The sequence below is a fragment of the Hypanus sabinus genome, chromosome 2 (assembly GCF_030144855.1).
Source record: "Hypanus sabinus isolate sHypSab1 chromosome 2, sHypSab1.hap1, whole genome shotgun sequence".
Classification (NCBI taxonomy): Eukaryota; Metazoa; Chordata; class Chondrichthyes; order Myliobatiformes; family Dasyatidae; genus Hypanus; species Hypanus sabinus.
In genome coordinates, this window is record NC_082707.1 from 163702204 (window position 1) to 163722197 (window position 19994).

The 19994-nt window shown below is 40.2% G+C and overlaps 1 protein-coding gene across 2 annotated transcripts in view; it reads right to left on the minus strand.

Annotated features, from left to right (window-relative positions):
• Window positions 1–19994, minus strand: part of LOC132386054 (adenylosuccinate synthetase isozyme 1 A-like) — a 58700-nt gene that overhangs the window by 21168 nt on the left and 17538 nt on the right. Inside the window, exons 4-8 of one of the 2 annotated variants that reach the window (XM_059958346.1) lie at window positions 16894–16944; window positions 16665–16731; window positions 15674–15781; window positions 14108–14189; window positions 4808–4934 (exon numbers count right to left, since the gene is read on the minus strand). In XM_059958346.1, the coding sequence (XP_059814329.1) occupies window positions 4808–4934; window positions 14108–14189; window positions 15674–15781; window positions 16665–16731; window positions 16894–16944 (435 nt within the window). The remainder of the gene's footprint in view (window positions 1–4807; window positions 4935–14107; window positions 14190–15673; window positions 15782–16664; window positions 16732–16893; window positions 16945–19994) is intronic. The other variant, XM_059958350.1, reaches the window with a different exon arrangement.

The following is a 19994-nucleotide window of genomic DNA, read 5'->3' on the forward strand; positions in this document are numbered from 1 at the left end:
TGATAGCCTTCCTCACTCTCCACTATGCCCCAAATCTTGGTGTCAATCGCAAATTTTCTGATTCATTTTACCACATTATTATCCAGATCATTGATATAGATGACACAATAGACAATGCACTGATCCTTGTGTCACACCATAGTCACAGGCCTCCAGATTGAGAGGCAGCCATTTACTACCTCTCTGGCTTAACCTGCAAAGGCAGTGTCGAATCCAATTTACTACCTCATCACATTCCCATGTGAAACTATGTCAATGGCCTTGCGAAAGTCCACGTAGACAATATTCACTGCCTTGTGTTCATCAACTTTCCTGTTAACCTCTTCAAACACCTCTATAGGATTGGTTAGACAGAATCTACCACATACAAAGCCATACTGACTATCCTTAAACATGCCTTGTCTATCCAAATACTTATAAATCTGGTCCCCTGGAATACAATGCAATAATTTACCCACTACGGACGTCAGGCGCACCAGCCTATAATTTGCTGACTTATTCTTAGAGCCTTTCTTGAACAATGGAACATTAGTTTTTCCAGTGCTTCACCCCGTGGCTAAGGACAATTTAAACACCTTTGCCAGGGCCCCTGCAATTGCTGTATTTTCCTTCCAGCAGGTGTGAGGGAACAGGCCCTAGGGACTCATCCACCTTAACTTGCCTCAAGACAACAAGCACGTCCTCTTCTGTAATCTGCTGACCTCACTGCTTGAAGGTTCACACCTGCTTCAAAAGAGCGACAAACATACCAGTGCCCAAGCGCAGCATGGTGAGCTGCCTCAAGGACTACTGCTCAGTTTCACATGCATCTACTTTGATGAAGTGCTTTGAGAGATTGGTCATAGCTAGAATCAACTCCTGGACCTGCTGCAATTTGTCTATTGCCACAACAGATCAACAGCAAATGCAATCTCATTTGCTCTCCACTCAGCCTTGGATCACCTGGACAATAGCAATACCTTCATCAGGCTGTGGTTTATTGACTACAGCTCAGCATTCAACACAATCATACCCTCAAAATTAATCAACAAGGTCCAAAACCTGGGTCTCTGTACCTCGCTCTGCAAATGGATTACTGACTTCTTCACTGGGAGAACACAGTCAGTGTGGATCAGAAATAACATCTCCTCTCAGCTGACTATCAACTCTGGCACACCTCAGGGATGCGTGCTTAACTCACTGCTCTGCTCTCTCTACAGCCATGGCTGTGTGGCTAGGCGCAGTTCAAATATAATTTATGAATTTGCTGATGACACAACTATTGGCAAAATTTCAGGTGGTGAAGAGGAGTTGCACAGAAGGAGAGATCAGACGTGAGATGTTTGGGTGGTGTTGCTACAAAAACCTTGCACTCAATATCATTAAGACCAAGGAATTGACTGTGGACTTCAAAAGGGGGATGTCGAGGGAACACATCAGTCCTCATCGTGGGATCAGCAGTGAAAAGGGTGAGTGGCTTCAAATTCTTGCGTGTCAATGTCTCCAATGATCTACTCTGATCCAACATGCAGAGAAGGCAGGACCGCAGCTATATTTCACTAGGAGTTTGAAGAGACATGGTGTGTCACCAAAGACACTTGCTAATTTCTACAGTTCCGGTTAATTGGGCCATCAGTTAATCAGCGCAGCCTCTTTATTTGGGACAATTCTACAGAAGAAATAAGAACAAAACCTAATCAAGAAAGTAGCTGGGATTCCCTTTGTTTATTTGGGACACTAGGCTGCTTAATCAGGGCAGGAAACTGTTGCCAAACAGCTTCTAACTAGTGTCAGATGCATGCATTTGTGTGGCTGTTAGACATCACACTGTGTTTAGAGTGAATAGTTTTTAAACAGTATCAGTTGTGTGCATTAGTATTCCAAAAGCGGTGATTTTTGTCACTGATAGTTGGTGAGAAATAACTGCAAGACAATTCAGAACAGTTCTGCTCAAAGTGATTTCAAACATTAAGGCTTAGTGATGCCAGAAATGACCATGAGTGAAAATGAAATGATTTCACTACTTCAACAAGGTATGAACTATGAAGAAACTGAAGGTATCAACAATCATCTTGAATATTACAATGGAAGTGAAGATTTGGAAGTTGCAAATATCGATAACATTGTGTGAAGTCACTCCATTATCCACACTAGGTGTCTGTGCTGATTTTGTTCATTTATCGTCAATCAAAAGAAAACTGCAGCATGCAGGTGCATTGGATGAATTCCTCTGTTGATAATAATTAGGAACTAATACACTATTATAATTCTATAGTGTTCTTATTTGTTCTGTATTTCATTTAAATACATAATTTTTGTCACTCAGTTAAATGATAGTCGAACTGTTTTATACCTTTTTAACTATTTCAATGAAACTTCAGCTCCGCCATAGTTGGATGCATCAGCAAGAGAGATGAGGCGGAGTACAGGGCGACGGTGGGAAACTTTGTCACATGGTGCAAGCAGAATCATCTGCAGCTTAATGTGAAAAAGACTAAGGAGCTGGTGGTGGACCTGAGGAGGGCTAAGGCACCGGTGACCCCTGTTTCCATCCAAGGGGTCAGTGTGGACATGGTAGAGGATTACAAATACCTGGGGATATGAACTGGACAGGTCAAAGAACACAGAGCCGTCTCTATTTCCTGAGGAGACTGAGGTCTTTTAACATCTGCTGGATGATGCTGAGGTTGTTCTATGAGGCTATGGTGGCCAGTGCTATCATGTTTGCTGTTGTGGGCTGGGGCAGCAGGCTGAGGGTAGCAGACACAAACAGAATCAACAAACTCATTTGTAAGGCCAGTGATGTTGTGGGGGTGGAACTGGACTCTCTGATGGTGGTGTCTGAAAAGAGGATGCTGTCCAAGTTGCATGCCATCTTGGACAATGACTCCCATCCACTCCATAATGTACTGGTTAGACACAGGAGTACATTCAGCCAGAGACTCATCCACCGAGATGTAACACTGAGCGTTATAGGAAGTCATTCCTACCTGTGGCCATCAAACTTTACAACTCCTCCCTTGGAGTGTCAGACACCCTGAGCTAATAGGCTGGTCCTGGACTTATTTTTCCACTTGGCATGATTAACATTATTATTTAAGTATTTATGGTTTTATATTGCTATATTTCTTCACTATTCTTGGTGGTGCAACTGTAATGAAACCCAATTTCCCTCGGGATCAATAAAGTCTGTCTGTCTGTTTGTAATAGGGGCAACTGCTTAATTGCGTCAAAATGTATTAGTCCCGACGTGTCCCAATTAACCAGAATCCACCGTATCTATTTCTTACTGTAATTTATATTTTTTAAAATAATGTATTGCAAGCATTGCTGCTACAAAACAACAACTTTCATGACATATGACAGGGATATTAAAGCTAATTCTGATGTTTTATGTCAGCTCTATAAATTTTGTGTCTATTTCCTGGTAAATACAAATGCAAAATTTTCATTAAAGGGGGTCACTTCTGATATCTTTCAGATCCATGCATGGATGATCACGTTGGCCTTCAAGAAACCAGTTTTCTCCCTTGCTATCCCTTTGTTCTTAATATGTCTGTAGAAGCCCTTGGGATTCTCTTTCACCTTGTCTGCTAGAGGAACCTCATGCTTTCTTTTAACTCTCCTGATTTCCCTCTTAAGTGGACTCTTGTATTTTTTATTCTCCTGAAGCACCTCATTTGTTCCCTGTTGCCTATGCCTGCTATGTACTTCCTCCTACATAACCAGCACCTGAATATCCCTTGAAAATCATGGTTCCTTAAACCTATTAGCCTTGCCTTTTATTCTAACTAGATAGAATAAAAGAATTGTGTGATAGGCTGCTGTGTACCTCTGCCGCCTGCTGGTGAAATTCCATACCAAGAATAGACTCATTACGTTGAATGCCGACATTACAATCTTGAAGATATGCTATAGGCTACTGAGAGTAATGTCACTGACATTGAGTTAGAGGTTGTTTTTGTGGCACCGATCAACCAGATGACCTATGTCGCTCCAATAAGCCATCTCTCTCTCTTTCATTATAGGGGCTGAAAATACCTTGTTCAAATTTCAATATACAAACTTGTTTTACTAACTGTGTTTTAGCTACACAACAGCCCTGACCAGGTAAACAAGTAACAGGTTCCATATGTTGTATTTAATCATACTGTGTTTTACATGTACCTGGTTAATTCTTATGCTATCATTCTCCACAGAAAATAGTCCAGATTATTTTGTCCCTGAGCAGTGCTCATCAGCTTTTGGCTTCTTCATCACTACTAGTCTGGAGGACCTAACAATGCTACTTAGGACAAAGGCAGTCTTTCTTGCTTTACTATATTTGCAACTAAGTTTGCATTAACTTCAATTCATTGGTGATGCAATAATGTGAAGGAAGTAATAAAAATAATGACACTAAAATATTATATTTAAATCTATTATTATTATTCCTTAACATGAATTTTGTACAATTCGTACACTCAAGTCACCCCAACCACAAACTGTTCAAGCTGCTACCATCCGGGAAATGGTACCGCAGCATTAAAGCCAGGACCAACAGGCTCCAGGACAGTTTCTTCCACCAGACCATCAGAATGATTAATTCACGCTGATACAGTTATATTTCTATATTATATTGACTGTCTGTTGTACGTACTAGTTATTACAAATTACTATACATTGCACACTTAGATGGAGATGTAACATATAGCTTTTTACTCATATATATGAAGGATGAAAGAAATAAAGTCCATTCAATTATTCATATCAGGTTTGAGGTTAAATTCTTCAATATGATGTGCACGTTTTTATTTAAATAGTAGTGTGTATTATTTTAAAAACTTACCAAAATCTATATCTAGTAAAGCTGCATTGGCACCTTCCACAAGAATGTTTTTTGCTGGACCATGAAGAGCTTCATACATAAAGTAAACACCATCTCGTACCATTGGCCTGATACGTTCAGCATATTCCTAAAATAAGATTTGGATATTAAAGAATGTTTTTGCCAAAGAACAAAGAAAATTTTAAGCACAGGCTATTCTGATAAATGGCAATCTGCTAGACAATCAGGTATTTTCTCATATATTTTTAAATTGCTGAATTATTATTGTGTTATATATTTATTTTCAAAGACAATTCTAGTGTTCTCTACTTAAAAGATGTGACAGGTAAACATAAATGGTTTAAAATTTTGCACTGCCGAGTTCCAGAACCTCTACAATAGAAAACTTAAATTCAAACAGTGCTGACAATATTAAGGGAAAATAACTGCCCATAAAAATATGCAATGTACTATCCTTGTATGGGAAATTTCCTATTCCAATTTCACCTTCTGGTCTCATAGAAAAAAAATCGACAGATTGAATAATATATCACATCTATTTCTCAATTAATTCTCACTGGCAATTTCATAAATTCTTCACACCTGTTTAAATAGACTCACAGGAACTCTACTAGCTCCAAACGAGGAAGTAGCTACTTAAAGTACCTGCGGAATTACAAATACAATGCAAAGAGATGGTTGCCTGCGAAAGGGAGTCGGCCCTCAGATACACTCATGAAGATCGTTAGTCAGCTTATTGGAGTGAGAATAGTCTCCTGGTTGATTGATGCCACAAAAGCAACCTCTAACTCAATGTCAGTGATACTACACTCAGTGGCCTCTTCATTAGGTTTAGGAGGTTCCTGATAAAGTGGGCACAGAGTGTAGAGCTGATTGTTGACCAAGGAGGACAAACGTGCACCAGTTTGCATTGAGTACTAGAGGTGGTGATTCAGTGGTTTTAAATTACTGAATGTTAATATAATGGACCAGCGCATAGGTGATCATAAGGGAAGCATGCCAGCATCTTTCTTCGGAGATGAACTATGTTAAGCTTGTCCTCAATGCTCTAATGTACTTTTGCAGGTGTACTGATGAAACACTCCTGGCAGGCCGCATCATGGCTGGTACAGGAAATCATATGCGCAGAAATGCAAGAAGCTACAGGGAGTAGTGATCTCTGCCCAATACATCACAGACACATCCCTTTCCACCAAGATATCAAAGTGGTATCGAAGGAGGCACCACACCAAGAAGGCAAAACCAATTATCAAAGATCTCCACAATCTGGGCCATGCCATCTTTTTGCAAGTACCATTGGGAAGGAGGAACAGAGGTCCCTGAAGTCCCACACCCTAAGTTTCAAGAACAGCTACTTCCCTTTAACTGTACAATTCATGGATAAACTAGCAAAACCATAATCACTGCAGATTAGCAACATCATGACCACTTTAACCATTTGCAATAAAATTGACTTGTTTTCTAATTATGTTTTCTTGTAACAACTGTGTAATTTCTCTTTTCCTTGTGAATGGTGCTTATATGATGCTATGTGCCTCTGATGCTGCCACAAGAAGCTTTTGTATTACACCTGTGCAAATGGCAATAAATTTGACTTTGATTTAGTTAAAGATCCAAGTGACTCCAGGAAAACCTGAGCCTTGATGAGTCTGCATTCTGGTCAGATCACCCAAAGGTGTCTATAGTGTGCTACATAGTGGGAAAGATTAGCCAGCTCTAGAATAACCGTACAACAGAATTATTCTCCTAGTATAATTTGAAGAAGGAACAATTTAGGGCGACAGTGACCTTGACCTCTGGTAGCAGCACAGTCCGGGCATGGGTGCACGGAGGGGATCGAGCTGCAGAAATGACATACGTCTGTTACCAGTAGTTTAGCACACTTCAGCCACCAGATTTACAGGTCGCTGTAGAAGATTGCTCCCTGTAGACCTTGAGTCATTTAGGCTCCTCTGGCAATAGGTGCTCTTCTTTTTTGGGTTCTTCTGGTGAGCCATCCTTGTGCTCTGACTCCTGACCATGCCATAGGAACAGTAGAAACCATACAAAAGCACCCATTTATCACCACTGAGATAGTCACTGTGAGGCTCAGCACTCACCAGCAGTAGAAGATAAGTTCTAGCAGCAATGACTGGGCCTCTCAACTGAAGGGCAACAAATTGCAAATGGTTGTGCAGCAAAATGCAAGTTACCTATGATCTATTTAACCAGTTCAGGTGCAGGGCAGGTCCCTATCCCTATCCCTATGTAAAGCATGTATTGTTATGTGACCCAAAACTGCATTTTAATTACACAACCAGAATATAATTTCATGTTGGAGACAATCACGTAAATATTACATCAGGACTGAGTTGTGTGAAGCATAGATGTATCATGCACAAAGTAGTACCATGCAAAGTTTGCAAGATGTATGAAGTTCATTAATATTTATTACTAACAAGTGACCCTGTTCTGAAAGTGGTCATGTAGCTGCAGGGAAAGGTAACAAGCCACTGCTACTCAAACACTATAGGTCTTCTTGCAGCAAGGAATACTAACTTAATGAAATGAACCACATTATTTGCAGTGTCAGTTAGATATACTGCCTACCTAGAAGGGCCTTATCATTCCTCATATTATTTCCTTCACACTCTGCAGGACTATAGCTTAGCTTGAGAATTACTGGTAAAAATCACACATGCATGTAATTAGATGCCATCTGAATGGTCAAAATTTACTACTAAATAAGAGGCCAACAGTGCCTCTCATCATTCTTCACACAGCAATTTCATCTGAGTGAAGGTGATGGTTTAATATGATAAGTGGAGTCTCTTATCCCAGATGCTCTACTCTTCCTTATTAACTTGAAAACCATATTCACTGCATGGACCCCCTCCTCCCACCCCATTCACATATAACCATACCTTCTAGCAATGAAGCTTGTCTTTAATAAATGTGGAGTCTCTTTCCTTTATATTTTAGCAGTTATTTTTCCTTAGGTCCCTTTTTACTGCCATTGCATTCCTCTCTGTTTTATCCAGTCCTTCCTTTTCCACACTTTCTAACCTAATATGATATTGAATTTACTATTTCCACTGGCACACCTCGTTCGGAATCTGTCGAGTTTATTAACATTTCAATATAAATTGTTTGAGGAGCTTTATAGTTCCGGCTTGGCAGGCCTTGTGCACAAGGTCACAGTAATTATATAGGCAAGGTAAATGCCAGTTGCATTTAGAAACATAGAAAACCTACAGGCCCTTCGGCCCACAAAGTTGTGCCGAACATGTCCCTAAGCTAGAAATTACTAGGCTTACCTATAGCTCTCTATTTTTCTAAGCTCCATGTACCTATTCAAAAGTCTCTTAAAAGACCCAATCATAACCGCCTCCACTACCGTTGCCAGCAGCCCATTCCACACAATCACCACTCTGAGTAAAAAAAACTTATAACTGACATTCCCTCTGTACCTTCTCTCCAGCACCTTAAACCTGTGTCCTCTTGTGGCAACCATTTCAGCCCTGGAAAAAAGCCTCTGTCTATCCACACGATCAACACCTCTATCATGTCACCTCTCATCCTCCGTCGCTCCAAGGAGAAAAGGCCAAGTTCACTCAACCTATTCTCATAAGGCATGCTCCCCAATCCAGGCAACATCCTTGTAAGTCTCCTCTGCACCCTTTCTATGGCTTCCACATCCTTCCTGTAGTGAGGCGACCAAAACTGAGCACAGTACTCCAAGTGGGGTCCGACCAGGGTCCTATATAGCTGTAGCATTACCTCTTGGCTCCTAAATTCAATTCCATGAGTGATGAAGGCCAATACACCATATGCCTTCTTAACCACAGTGTCAACCTGTGCAGCTGCTCTGAGAATCCTATGGACATGGACCCCAAGATCTCTCTGATCCTCCACACTGCGAAGAGACTTACCATTAATACTATATTCTGCCATCATATTTGAACCACTTCACACTTATCTGGGTTGAACTCCATCAGCCATTTCTCAGCCCAGTTTTGCATCCTATCAATGTCCCGCTGTAACCTCTGACAGCCCTCCACACTACAACACCTCCAACCTTACTGTCATCAGTAAATTTACAAACCCATCCCTCCATTTCCTCATCCAGGTCATTTATAAAAATCATGAAGAGTAAGGGTCCCAGAACAGACCCCTGAAGCACTTCACTGGTGACCAACCTCCAGGCAGAATATGACCTATCTACAACCACTCTTTGCCTTCTGTGGGCAAGCCAGTTCTGGATCCACAAAGCAATGTCCCCTTGGATCCCATGTCTCCTTACTTTCTCAATAAGTCTTGCACGTGGTACCTTATCAAATGCCTTGCTGAAATCCATATACACTACATCTATTGGTCTTCCTTCATCAGTATATTTAGTCACATCCTCAAAAAATTCAATCAGGCTTGTAAGGAATAACCTGCCCTTGACAAAGCTGTGCTGACTATTCCTAATCATATTATACCTCTCCAAATGTTCATAAATCCTGTCTCTCAGGATCTCTCCATCAACTTAACAACCACTGAAGTAAGACTCACTGGTCTACAATTTCCTGGGCTATCTCTTCTCCCTTTCTTGAATAAAGGAACAACATTTGCAACCCTCCAATCTTCTGGAACCTCTCCCGTCCCTCTTGATGATGTAAAGATCATCGCCAGAGGCTCAGCGATCTCCTCCCTCGCCTCCCACAGTAGCCTGGGGTTCATCTCATTCTCATCCAACTCCAACTTGATGATTTCCAAAAGCTCCAGCACATACTCTTCTTAATATCTACATGCTCAAGCTTTTCAGTCTGCTGCAAGTCATCACTACAATCACTAAGATCCTTTTCCATAGTGAATACTTAAGTAAAGTATTCATTAAGTACCTCTGCTATTTCCTCCGGTTCCATATACACTTTCCCACTGTCACATATGATAGGTCCTATTCTTTCACATCTTATCCTTCTGCTCTTTACATACTTGTAGAATGCCTTGGGGTTTTCCTTAATCTTGCCCGCCGAGGCCTTCTCATGGCCCCTTCTGGCTCTCCTAATTTCCTTCTTAAGCTCCCTGTTAGCCTTATAGTCTTCTAGATCTCTAACATCACCTAGCTCTCAGAGCCTTTTGTAAGCTTTTCCTTTCTTCTTGACCAGATTTACTACAGCCTTTGTACACCATGGTTCCTGCACCCTACCACAACTTCTCTGTTTCATTGGAATGCACCTATGCAGGGCTTCACACAAATATTCCCTGAACATTTGTAACACTTCTTCCGTACTTTTGCTTAAGAACATCTGTTTCCAATTTAAGCTTCCCATTTCCTACTTTATAGCCTCATAATTCCCCTTACTCCAATTAAACGCTTTTCTAACTTGTTTGTTCCTATCTCTCTCCAATGCTATGGTAAAGGAGATAGAATCATGATCACTATCTCCAAAATGCTTTCCCACTGAGAGATCTGACACCTGACCAGGTTCATTTCCCAATACCAAATCATGTACAGCCTCGCCTCTTGTAGGCTTATCTACATAGTGTCAAGAAACCTTCCTGAACCCACCTAACAAACTCCACCCCATCTAAACCCCTTGCTCTAGGGAGATGCGAATCTATATTTGGGAAATTAAAATCTCCCATCACGACAACTCTGTTATTATTACACCTTTCCAGGATCTGTTTCCCTATCTGCTCCTCAATATCCCTGTTACTATTGGGCAGCCTATGAAAAACACCCAGTAAAGTTATTGACCCCTTCCTGTTCCTAATCTCCACCCACAGAGACTCCATGGACAATCCCTCCATAACGTCCACCTTTTCTGTAGCCGTGACACTATCTCTGATCAACAGTGCCATGCCCCCATCTCTCGTCTCCCTCCCTGTCCTTTCTGAAACATTTAAAACCCGGCACTTGAAGTAACCATTCCTGTCCCTGAGCCATCCAAGTCTCTGTAATGGCCACCACATCGTAACTCCAAGTACTGATCCACGTGCTAAGCTCACCTGCTTTGTTCACAACACTCCTTGTGTTAAAGTAGATACATCTCAAACCTTCGGTCTGAGTGCATCCCTTCTCTATCACCTGCCTATCCTTCATCACACACTGTCTCCTATCTTTATCTATTTGAGAGCCAAACGCCTCTTCTCCAGTCTTTTCAGTTTGGCACCTGAAAACATTTCTATCACATACAAACCTTTGATTTCTGTCCACACAAGCAGTCCTCGCATGACCTTTACCCTCCTCCACCTCACCATCTGCTCTAACACTCTGGTTCCCCTCCCCCTGCAAATCTAGTTTAAACTCCCTGGAGCAGCACTAGCTAACCTACCTGCAGGGATGTTAGTTCCCTTCCAGTTCAGGTGCAAACTGTCCTGTTGGAACAGGTCCCACCTTCCCTGGAACAAAGCCCAATTGTCCGGAAACGTGAAGCCCTCCCTCCTGCACCATCTCCTTAGCCACGTATCTAGCTGCATTATCTTCCTATTTCTAGCCTCACTAGCACGTGGCACGGGGAGCAATCCTGAGATTGCAACCCTGGAGGTCCTGTCCTTCAACTTTGCACCTAACTCCTTAAACTCTCTCTGCAGGACCGCCTCCTTCTTCCAATCCACGTCACTGGTCCCTACATGGACCACGACATCTGTCTACACACACTCCATCCTGAGAATACAGAGAATTTGATCTGAGATATCGTGGACCCTGGCACCAGGGAGGCAACAGACTATGTGGAATTCTCGACCTCTCCCATAGAACCTCTTATCTGTCCCCCTATCAAATCCCCTATCACTACTGCTCTCCTTCCCTTCTGAGCTGAGGGTCCAGTCTCGGTGCCAGAGACACAACCACTACAACTTGTCCCCGGTAGGTTGTCCTCACCAACAGTGTATCAACATACAATATTATGCGCACAGGGTTTAATACTCCCATATCATGTAACACCCAGTACCATTTCCATTGTGTCAATACTTTCAGTTAGAAGCTAAACTCAAATTAATAATTTCATGCTAACCACCACACTTGCTGCTTTAACTATACAAAGGTTGGATGAGCTAAATTATAGTGTATGGGAATGCACCTCATGTGAAGAACATTTAGTGTGCACCTAGTTTGAAAATCCAGATCATTAAAATGGTTCTGGTGGTCTCCAATGCAATATAGATTCAGTGGAAGGATAATTCAATGAATTGTTCTGACTGCAAGATTTGCAATCGTGCCTACAGCCTAAAAATAGCAGCTTCAGAGCCTCAAGCCCAAGCAAGACATTTACTATACCCACCACATGCAAGTTGAGAATTTGCTAGCAACTCCTTCTGAGGTTGCTTCAGGTATTTGTTTTACATTGGGTAGAGACAAGGGAAAAGGGAAACAAGATGTGTCTTGATACCCTTCTCATTCTTCACTATCACAGTATCATGTTTCTATGTAAGAAACAGGAATTTTCAGGTGAAAAAACTGAAGAAAATAGATTTACAGGACTAGTAACCTCCTCTAGCTATTAATCCAATTAAGATCTCAACAGTGTGCAAATTTGTGAAAAACTCCTGGTATCGTAAATTGTGATCATGACATTGCTAGATTACTGAAAAACACAAGTACTTTGTAAGGTAGGAAATTCAGCATTCATTCGTGCTCCTTACAGTATTAAACTTCTGTCCAATGTCATATGGTCACATGTACCTGCCTTCTGAAGCAGATTATCAGAATATTTATTTTTATCACAACTCAAATTAGACGGTAGCTCTTCAAATGGAAGAACTACACAATCTCAGGTCAACTGAGGAAAGTCAGCAGAGACTTTAGCTGGAGAATAAATTTTTTAAAAAAGGAATATGCATTGTTTCTGCTTGACCTTTACATTTTTAACATCTTCAAGATTAGGAAATGTTGATTAAAACTTCTCTCCCTGAAAATTATGTTTGTTGTTCCTAGATCCAAGTTTGTGAAGGATTGTTCATTTCTGACCAAATCAGTTGAATCTTTTGAGGAGGTATTATTGGTATAAGGGTTATATTTACTATTTATCATACTTAGGGATACAAAGTGGAACAGACCCTTCAGGCTCAACAAGCCGTCTGGACCAGCAACCATTTGATTTAACCCTAGACTAATCACAGGACAATTTACAATGATCAATTAATCTACCAACCAGTACATCATTAGAGATGTGGGAGGAACCCTAAAAGAAACCCACATGTTCATGAGGAGGATGTACAAACACCTTACAGATGAAGCAGGAATTGAACTCCGTACTCTGACACTCCGAGCTGTAATAGCATTGCACGAACCACTACTCTATGTGGCACCCAAAATGTTTATTGGTGCTGTCCATTGTATTTTCAGAAGCATGTTATAGGCTCCTCCCATCCATGTACTTATCCAAACATATCTTAATGTTGAAATCAAACCTGCATCTACCACTTCTGCTGACAGCTCGTTCCACACCTGCACTACCCTTGCCATAAAGTGGATGGACCGAGGAGCTTCTTTCTGTGCTGTAGTGCCCTGTGATTCTATAACTTTTCAATGTTTACTTAAAGGAGAATATTCTTAGCAAACAGCTTCTCAGTGTTTATGATGGAGGCATGGCAGCCTTGCTAGTTTTGTGTGGAGCCTCTTGTCGTTGATGTTCTTGCAAATATGAGGTCCCAGTGCTTTATGCAGTAAAGGGAGCTTCTCGTGAGAGTAATGACACAAAGCCCTTCCCTCTACAAGTTCCTGTCACTGCAGAAGTGAAATCCAGAACAGATGGATAATGGGCTTAATTGAGGGAGGTGAGAGACAGTATCAGAGAGATAGATAGTACTGATGCGGGGTCTCAACCTGAAATACGAAGGGTGATTGATAAGTTTGTGGCCCAATGTAGAAGGAGTCAATTTTAGAAAACCTAGCACATTTATTTTCCAACATAGCCCCCTCCTACATTTACACACTTAGTCCAGCGGTCGTGGTGCATACGGATCTTGGACCTCCAGAAAGTGTCCACAGATGGGTGATTGATAAGTTTGTGGCCTAAGGTAGAAAGAGATGAGTTATACAGCTCTCATTACATGCACATGCAGGTCAAATCTTTGAGTGATTATGCAGAAAGTTTGAAGTTAATAACTCATCTCTTTCTACCTTAGGCCACAAACTGACCAATCACCCCTGATGAGTTAGATTAGTTTTAAATCACTCCAACAGAAGGTTACTGTCACGGTTGTAGTATATACACTGTTATGAGAAGTAAATGCATGATGCCATGATATAGTACAGGTGTATTTTCAGATTCAGTTTGATTAACATAACAATAAGTATTTTTAGTTAGCAACGTCCCCCCATGCTTTTACCTTTAACTTTTTTAGCTGTCCTTCAACATCGATTTTCAGACTTGGGAACATGGACTGATATTGTTGTGCCAGAAGTTTAAATCTGTCAGAAATACAAAAATTATATAAAACATCTTCATTAGGATCCTTTCCTTTTGTACCTGATATTTCAGCACAGAACATGGTGATTCAGTTTGTTCTGTGCTAGCGTAATCGAACATTACTTTATTGACACACAACCTGCTCAATTCAATGACTGTCTGGCCTCTGAACAAAGAGTCCATCCACTAATTAAAGAAATGGCAGAGCTATAATTAAATTGTCAGGCTATTACAGGGTTCATGATGTACCTGGTTGTTTCCAGTGGATACACCTGCCGCATAAATTATATTTAGTTTAAATGACTGCCCGCATGACCCTAGAGACATACAGCACAGAAACAGACTGCTTAGCTAACATTCAATTATTGAGCATCTATTGATACTAATAATATCCAACAGCACTATCCTTTGGTGATTTAAGTACTCATTTAGTTCATTGAACTGAACTGAACATTCTTAGTCTGTTTCAATGACTCTATGGTTTGATGTTTTATAATCCGTGTTTTTCACTTTTTTTTGCTGTTTATGCAATTTGTTCTTTTTTGTGCACTGGGTGTTTTAGATTTTCTTTGAATGGGTTCCATGGTATTTCTTCGTTTCATGGCCCTCTGTGGGATGATGAATCTCAGGGTTGTATATTGTATACATACTTCGATAATAAATGTACTTTGATGTTGAATCATTCAAATACTTCTTTAATGTCATGAGACTCTCTGGCAGTTATGCATCCCAGATTCTAAAGACCCTATCGGTCAGAGGTTCACAAACTTTTTTAAGCCACAGACCCCTACCATGGACCCCAGGTTGGGAATCCCTGCTCTAGGTGAAACAATTTTGCCGAGATCTTCTCTAATTTTAAGCCCTCTAGTTCCAGACTACTCTGCTATGGAGAAAAGTGTCTTATTGCCTCATCTATAAATGCTTTTCATAATTTTATGTACTTGATCAGCATGTGCATGTTCAAAGTTTAATTCAATGCCCTACTGCAGTCAGACCTTCATTGAATACAAAGTTAAAAATTATCTGCATTTAGTAATGGTCTGCATTAATTGTCCTTATAAGCATAATATTGTCATTTCAGACAACTAAGTATTTTCTGAAATACAATTTTTTGAAATAAAACATCAACTTTTGCACTGACTACATCACATTTAGACAGAATTTATAACAAGTAAGTTCAGGGTTTTTTTGTTAAATCAGCACTAAAAGTATCTATTATTTGCTTTTCACCAATTTTCTGCTTTAAATCTATTTTTCTCCTCCTTTATCAAATTCAGCAATGCTTAGCCAATATTAAACAACTTATTACAAAACCTATTTCCATGTAGCTACACAGGAGTTGCTTACAAATCTTCAACTGTTACTTGGTATTTCTTCCAATTTGGTCAACACACAATATAGACATACAGCACAACCATCACTACCATACTATAGCAGGTTATTCCATTTAAATTCTGATGTTTAACCACAGTTTCTCTGTTGTTACCTGGCACTGAAGTCATTGAAATCAGCCAAAAGGTCACAGACACGAAGACCAGTTCGAGCTGCTTTTGACGAATATGTTGGTCCTATTCCTTTCTTTGTTGTGCCAATACTAGAATAACAACATATAATTCTTCACTGTACTGTGTACAAAAAGTCTCCTTTATATATTGTATAACAAAAGTGCAACCAGAGTTATCTATTCATGTCAGTTGGTTATACAAGACAATGATTTTTTAACAAGTGTTTTTTCAAGATTGTGGCAAATAAAATATCTCATTTCAATTTATTCTGCATTATGATCCACTCCCTTTCTGACAAAATCTGTTCTACCAATATGATATTTAATTTCTGAAGTTAAGGATATGTTTTCAACTTTGTTAGTCAGGATTAGCAGATTTTCACTGATATCGGGTAGCCTCACAGTGTACCCGAAAAATGAGTCTATCTACATCTGACTTAAAAACAGAATCATTATAAACAGCACTAGTGTATTTGAAAATTTAGCTGTAAGACTGGCTCAGGGTAAAGGACTCTGGCGAGCTGCTGTCAGCAGCCTACACCCCAGGAGGGGTGAAGGGCTTAACTAACTGGAGGCATTTTCTCGTAGCTACACAGGAGATAATTACATTCATTCAACTGCTTCTGGGTATTTCTTCCAGCTTGGTCAACGCACAATACAAACATACAGCACAATTATCACTACCATTCTGAGTTCTTATAGCAGGTTATTCCATTTAAAATTTGATGTTTAATTCAGTTTCTCTATTGTTACTTGGTACCGAAATCACTGAAGTCAGCCATGTAACAATGAAAACAGACCTTCAAAGGGGTATTTGGTATTTCATACATCAGAATTATTAGATGCCTACAGTCATACTTTTACAATTGGAAGCAACTCTACAAAGTGGAGTTTTAGCAGCACACATTGACTGAGTTATTAACATGTAGTAAAATCTGTTGCAGCACACATTTAACACTGAGACACTTTTTACTTTTTCCCCTCTTGCTCTTGCCGCTGGATTTCTTGGAGCCCATCAACTGCTTGATGAAAATCAAACACTGTCAAATTAAATAGAAAAATAATGTTGAGTTCAAAACTAAAGCTTCAATAGGTATACTTACTGTTTTCTAGGTCTGAGAGAAAACATTAAAGCATTGTCGGCACGATATTTGAAGTTTTACACTTTTAAGATGTTGCTGAGAAGCTTTAAATTAACTTACCTAAATGTGCTCTGTCTGAAATAATGAGTCTCTTCTCCCATTCTTTTAAGCCTGACAAAAAAAAATGCATTTGAAAATAGGAGATAAATGCAGAATTTAAAACATCATTCATATGCTAAAGGATGAATTCTTGAACTCTCAACATGCTTCACCATAGCCTTTACGCTTTTTTTTGTCTACCACTGCTGGCCTTTCTCTGTAGCTGTAACACTATATTTTCCACTCTATTTTCTCTCTACTACGATAATGTAATAATGTTTGGCACGATCTGGATGACGCATAAAACAAAAGCTTTCTATTCTATCTTGGTACATGTGACAAGAATAAACCCAAAAAATATTTGAGACATAGATCAATAGTTTTTTTTTTAGCAGAGTTTCTACTTAACTAAAATAAAGCCAGTTGTGTGGGAGCTGACCCACAAGTTTCATGACACCTTTAAAGAATCATAGGATGGTTATAGCATGTGGGATGCCATTTGACTCAAAAATCTACATTGGCACAAGAATAATCAAATCAAGCGCACTCCCCTGCTTTCTCCCCAGATGTCTGCAAATTCATTCCTTTCAGATAATTAACAATTGAATCTGCCTTCACAATTCTCCTAGCCACTTATCCTATACTTTAATCTCATCAGTCTTAGATCTTTTACAGATCATCTTCATTCTTTGTCCTTTGGTTCATGAGTTCCCCCATCAATGGGAACAGTTTTTCTCTACCTACACCATTTATACACTTCAAGATTTTAAACACTTCCATGAGATCTCCTTGCAATCCCTCTGCTCCAAAGAGAACAACCATAGCATAATTAAAGTTCCTGATCATTGGAATCCTTTTAGTAAAGCTCTTCTGTACCCACTGCAAAGTCCTGACATAAGACACTTGACATAATGCTTCCTCTAATATCCCCCTTGAACTTTCCTCCCCTTACCTTAAAGCCATGTCCTCTTGTACTGAGCAGTGGTGCCCTGGGGAAGAGGTGCTGGCTGTCCAGTCTGTCTATTCCTCTTAATATCTTGTACACCTCTATCATGTCTCCTCTCATCCTCCTTCTCTCCAAAGAGTAAAACCCTAGCTCCCTTAATCTCTGATCATAATGCATACTCTTTAAACCAGGCAGCATCCTGGTAAATCTCCTCTGTACCCTTTCCAATGCTTCCACATCCTTCCTATACTGAGGCGACCAGAACTGGACACAGTACTCCAAGTGTGGCCTAATTAGAGTTTTATAGAGCTGCATCATTACATCGCGTCTCTTAAACTCTATCCCTCGACTTATGAAAGCTAACACCCCATAAGCTTTCTTAACTACCCTATCTACCTGTGAGGCAACTTTCAGGGATCTGTGGACATGTACCCTCAGATCCCTCTGCTCCTCCACGCCAAGTATCCTGTCATTTACTTTGTACTCTGCCTTGGAGTTTGTCCTTCCAAGGCACCTCACACTTCTCCGGGTTGAACTCCATCTGCCACTTCTCAGCCCACTTTAAGGATTAAATTAGATCAAGGTGCAAAAATAGTTAGAGTGAACAGCCATAATATTATAACCCAGAACGGTAATAGCTGATACAAGGGGTCATAGTTTAAAGGTGATTGGAGGAACGTAAACAGGGAATATCAAAGGTAGGTTTTTTTTTTACACAGTGTGTTAAGTACATGGAATGCACTGCCAAGTAATGGTGGAACAGGCTGGTACATTAAAAACATTAAATGACTGTTAGTAAGGTACATGGTTGAAAGAAAAATGGTGTGCTACATAGGATGGAAGGGTTAGATTCATGTTGGAGTAGGTTAAAAGGTTGGCTTGACATTGTGGGCCGAAAGGCCTGTGCTGTACTGTTTTATGCTTTATTGAGTTATTACAGTAGGGAAAAGTTGTGACTGCTAAAAATATGAAATATAAAATTGGAATTGGTATTTATTCACTATTGAATTTAATGATGAATCTTGAAAGCTGTAAAAGGTCCTGTAAGAAGAGACGGCGGTATCCTTTGCACTTGCTTTGGATATTTTTGGAATGATATTGGAGGCTAACATAGAGTCAGAGAAAAATACACCACAGAAACTGGCCCCTCAGCCCATCTATTCCATGCTGTACCATTTAAACTGCCTACTCCTATCAATCTGCACCAGGACCATTGTTCTCCGTAATACGACCATCCATGTACCTATCCAAACTTCTCTTAAATGTTGAAATCAAGCTTGCATGCACCACTTGCACGAGCAGCTCATTCCACGCTCTCATGAACCTCGGAGTGAAAAAGTTTCCCTTCATGTTCCCCTTAAAATTTTCACCCTTAATCCATGACCTCTAGTTGTAGTCCCACCCAACCTCAGTGGAAAAAGCCTGCTTGCATTTACCCTATGTATACCCTTCAATTTTGTATATCACTATGAAATCTCCCTTCAATCTTCTATGTTCCAAGCAATAAAGTACTAACCTATTCAATCTTTCCTTATAACTCAGGTCCGCCAGTCCTGGCAACATCTTTGTAAATTTTCTCTGTACTCTTTTAAACTGATTTACTTCTTTCTTCAGGGTAGGTGACGAAAACAGCACATAATACTCCAAATTAGGCCTCACCAACATCTTACACAAATTCAACATAACATCCCACCTCCTATAGTCAATACATTGATCTATGAAGGTCAATGTGCTAAAAGCTTTCTTTATAGCCCTATTGATTTATGATGCCACTTTCAATGAATTATGGACCTGCATCCCCAGATCCCTTTGTTCAACAGTACTCCTCAGTGCCCGAGCGTTCACTGTGTAAGATCTACCCTAGTTGGTACTACTGAAGTACAACCCTCATATGTGTCTGCATTAAATTCTATCTGCCATTTTTCAGCTGGTCCAGACCCAGATAGTCTTCCTTGCTGTCCATTACACTCCCAATCTTGGTGCAATCTGCAAATTTGCTGATCCAATTAACCACAGTATCGTCCAGATCATTGATATAGACAGCAAACCACAATGTACCGAGCTAGCACTGATCCCTGTGGCATACCTCTAGTCATAGGCCTCAAGTCAGAGAGGCAAGCATCTACTTCCACTCTTTGGCTTCTCTCACTAAGCCAATGTTGAATCCAAATTACTA